At 25.6% G+C, this 4,457-nt stretch overlaps 1 protein-coding gene across 2 annotated transcripts; it reads left to right on the top strand.

The window, feature by feature from the left end:
• The first annotated feature begins 2,084 nt into the window (after positions 1 to 2,084).
• Positions 2,085 to 4,149, top strand: LOC131647115 (transcription factor MYB53-like). Of its 2 annotated transcripts, none has more exons than XM_058917027.1 (4): positions 2,085 to 2,147; positions 2,229 to 2,502; positions 3,064 to 3,690; positions 3,983 to 4,149. In XM_058917027.1, the coding sequence occupies exons 2-4, from the start codon at positions 2,240 to 2,242 to the stop codon at positions 4,002 to 4,004; spliced, it is 912 nt and encodes a 303-aa protein (XP_058773010.1). In that variant the 5' UTR covers positions 2,085 to 2,147; positions 2,229 to 2,239; the 3' UTR covers positions 4,005 to 4,149. The 2 variants fall into 2 exon arrangements, with proteins under 2 accessions (XP_058773010.1, XP_058773011.1); XM_058917028.1 differs by having other exon boundaries at positions 2,238 to 2,502.
• Positions 4,150 to 4,457: the final 308 nt, after the last annotated feature.

The following is a 4,457-nucleotide window of genomic DNA, read 5'->3' on the forward strand; positions in this document are numbered from 1 at the left end:
TATGGCATACATAATAGACTCGCTCCACTATTCTCGTGGATAATGCATATTTCTTCTCCTTGCTGGTTGTATATTTCACAGTTTTTGGTTTTCCTTATCCACACATGCAACCTTGCCTCTGAACGTATATGTGTGAAGATAGTCTCTTCGGTTAGTGCCACTATGTTTCACATGTTTTTTTAATACTTTTCGTCTATCTCAAATTCAGTTGTATTAAATTCAACTATCCTTCATTTAGTTGACCCTAAATTCAGTTGTTTGTCATTCTCATTCTTAGCTAACGACTATTTTATGTGTAAACAATATACGTAATTAATTAACTCACTGATGTGGACAAAAGTTACTTCCACATTAGATGAATGAACTAACCAAATGACTTATCAAAGTGACAAATAAAATAGAAAAATAATAATAAAAAAATGGATTTGTGGAAATGAGATGAAAAGGAAGGTGTCACAAGAGATTGATAAGTTAAGAGGAATCACCACGATGGTAAGAAAGTCGTCGATAAAATTTAAACAAATTCTAATTTAAAAACTCTAGGAGGAGAAAAAACACTAAAAATCTCAATTCATTTCAAACATATATTCAATAGAGAAGTTATAAAATATCCCCTCTATCTCATAATATAAGAAACATTTGTTTTTTTTAAATTTATTGAATAATTAATATATTTGGTTTATATACAGACCAGATTCATTAATTATTTTGTGAATTTAAAAAATAAAATAAATTTATCTTATAATATAGAACGGAGGGAGTATTAACTTATAGTGAGAGTTATACTAAATTTAAATGAACCATAACCACCATTTTCTAAGTCTATATTAAATTACATTATATTTTTAAAAAAATAAGTGCAAGAAAACAAATATCAATTATATCTAAATTAAGACTATTATAATCTCAAATTAAAACTAAACAAATTTAAATAAAACTATTGATTCTACTCATGCGATTGTACTCATTAGTTAATCTTAATTTTTTTAATGGCAACTAACTCTTATAAGTTAAAATACTCTAAATACAAATAGATGTATCAAATAGGGTGGTTTATTGATTCGGGTAAATCCGAACTAAATCAGAATTCGAACCAAATCATAGTGTTTGAGTTTGACATTTTTTCAGTTCGGGAAAGAATCGAACCAAACTAATGAAATTCAATGACAATTGATTCGGGAATTAAATTTTCAATTTTCTACCCGCAAGTCAAACCCAAACCAACCATAATTAATTATCATGAAAATTACTAACAATCATTTAATTTCGATAAGAAAAAAAGTAAAACGTCGTGTGTGAACAAGTTATGCTATTTTAATTTGTTATTAGAAAATTGTTAGTCTAATGTGATAACTGAACATAGAGCTATGAAACACATTCATTATCATACTAACTCAAGTGACTAGTTATAGATTCAAAAGTCTTTACGTTACATATTTGTGTTGTTAGATATTTTTGAATTTATTAAGGAAAAATTGCTAATATAATATTTACAATTGAACACTATTAATATTATATTTTTTTCTATATTACATATTTGTGTTGTTAGATATTTTTGAATTTATTAAGGAAAAATTGCTAATATAATATTTAGCATTGAACACTATTAATATTATATTTTTTCTATATTATTATGAAAAATTAATTTATGTAAATAAATTTTTTTTTTAAATATTTTTGCATTTCTTTATCTACTCGATCAATCCAATCCAAACGAATCCCTTGTTTTTCGGTTCGATTCGATTTGAGCTTTATTGTAAAAATTTACAAATCCAATTCAAATCAGCCTATTTAGTTTTAATCAATTTGAGTATTAGATTCTCTCATAACTGAATCAAACCGGTCCACAAACACTCCTAGTATCAAATGCTTCATTTCATAAGAAAAACATTTCCATAAAGTTTTGTCTTGATGAAAATTAAAGAAAGATAAGAATATAGGATATATGTTCTTACTAGTAGTACTAACTATATGACTTTGAACATAAAATATTCATACAGGGCAAAATTGTAATTTCCCATCACAAAATCGTATGTGTATATATAAGTCATAAATTCATACCAAAACCTCACCACCTTATAAATAACAAATTGTGTAGTAAATGTTAATAAGCTTTTTATCCTTCCCTTCATAATATATAGTTCAAGGTTTGGATTATTCTACTTATTAATCTTTCTATTTTGGTCATGCATGCAATCAAACTAACATAGTAATATTTTTCTTGTAAGTGCATGCAGTGATGATGAGAACACCAAGCAATGATGAAAGTGGTTTGAAGAAAGGTCCATGGAGTCCAGAAGAAGATAAAATATTAGTGGATCATATTCAGAAACATGGCCATGGAAGTTGGAGAGCTCTTCCAAAACTTGCAGGATTGAATAGATGTGGAAAAAGTTGTAGACTAAGATGGAATAATTATCTAAGGCCTGATATTAGAAGAGGAAAATTCTCTGATGAAGAAGAAAGTCTCATTATCAATTTACATTCAGTTCTTGGAAATAAGTAAGCTTATTATTACTCTTGTGATTAGATTTTGATATTATATAGTTCATAATTATTTTAAAAAGCAGAAGATGAATTTTGTGATTGTTTACCTTTTTTTTTCTTCAATTTCTCAAATTTCAAGCAATTCTAAGATTTTTTTATATATATATTTCTTTTTAAAAATCAATAAAAACAGATGAAAACTTTTAAAAGTGATAATTTTATTTTTTTTTAAAAATTCACAAAATTTGTAACAAGTAGGCTCTCATTATGTTATTTCTAATGTCAATTAAAATGAAAAAAAAAAGAGAGAATATGCTTTAAATGAAAAAACTGTTTTGAGTAGTTTACTTTAAAAGTTATTATCAATTTTTATTATTATTTTTAAATATTTTTATTATGGTCAATAAATATAAATTAAATTTATGTTTAAATTTAAAAAAAAAAGGCCTTTAAGTTATTAAATATCAAAATTAATTTTTCAATAATATGTTTAGTGATCCTAAAATTATTTATGTTCTTCTAATATGTAAATTAATTTCGATGTATTAATTATTTATTTCCGGTTCTATGATTAAGGTGGGCAGCTATAGCAACACATCTTCCAGGAAGGACTGATAATGAAATAAAGAATTTTTGGAACACACATTTAAAGAAAAAGCTAATGCAAATGGGTTTAGATCCAGTGACACACAGGCCAAGAACAGATCACCTAGACCTTCTTAACAATCTTCAACAAATAATATTGAATGCTGCAAATATTGTCACTAATTGTGACATAAATAATGTTCTAAGGTTACAACAATATTCACAGCTTCCTCAATGTTTGATGAATGATGTTTTGGGATTTAATCATAACATGCAAAATTTCTATGATGGTTCCAATATTGGTTTTTCTTCTCAAATAATTCACCCCAATAATTTGCAAAATTTTCAAGCTCCTCTTCAGCAATTTCTACCTCAAGAATGTGAGTATTTTCAGAAATGTGATGGTAATACAAATGTTTCTTCTACAATATCATCATCAAATTCTCTTCCAAAGCTTGTTTCGGTCTCGCAACATTCGCTAACAGGTAAGATGGACGAAGAAAATATGATAAATGAAAAAGATCATAGTTATAACATTTCTTCATCTAGCTTTGAAACATGGGGAGATTTTATGAATGAAGATGCAAATGATGATGCTTATTGGAAAGATTTCATAGAGTAAGTATATAAGTATTAAAGTTCTTCATATTATATTAAAAGAAGTTTTATACAAATATCTTATTTTATTAATTTCATAGTTAAAATATTTCAATAAATATTTATAAGGTAAGAAAAGATTAGATAATCGTGTAAAATAATTAATTTTACGAGGAAAGTGCATAATTATTTAAATTTTTATATTTATCGTCGATCATATTTCATTGTATATTATTTTCTTAAGATGTGTTTATAATAATTAAATTATCTTATTAACATTCTAATTTTTTTTGTCATTTTTATTTATTTGTAGACAACATTCAAGCCAGCCATAGTCTCATGAAAGATCACATCATTTTGAAGGGTCAATAATCACATAAATAAGTATTGAGATTTATGATATATTATTATAAGGATCAAGACATTGTTCATTTAGGTGTAATTGGTTGGTCCATATATATCTATATAATGTATTATATGTCAATGGATTGTATATAGTATGTTCATCTTTTTGTATATAAAATGCAGTTGCATGCTATAAATTTCCTTCTTAATGTAATTGTTAAATTTTAAATAATAAAATAAATGGTTGAAATTGGGCTATGACTATGATGAAGAAAATGCTTGAATTTTTTCACATAATTTTTCCACATTTATATAAATAGCTTCTTTGAATTGATTGAGTATTATAAACAATGATTAGTTTTGTGGAGACTAACGAAGTGAGAATATATAATAGGACAAAGAAAATGAAACAAACTTTATAAGTCTTCTAAAACATTGTCATT

This window comes from Vicia villosa, linkage group LG2 (genome assembly GCF_029867415.1).
Source record: "Vicia villosa cultivar HV-30 ecotype Madison, WI linkage group LG2, Vvil1.0, whole genome shotgun sequence".
Taxonomy (NCBI): Eukaryota; Viridiplantae; Streptophyta; class Magnoliopsida; order Fabales; family Fabaceae; genus Vicia; species Vicia villosa.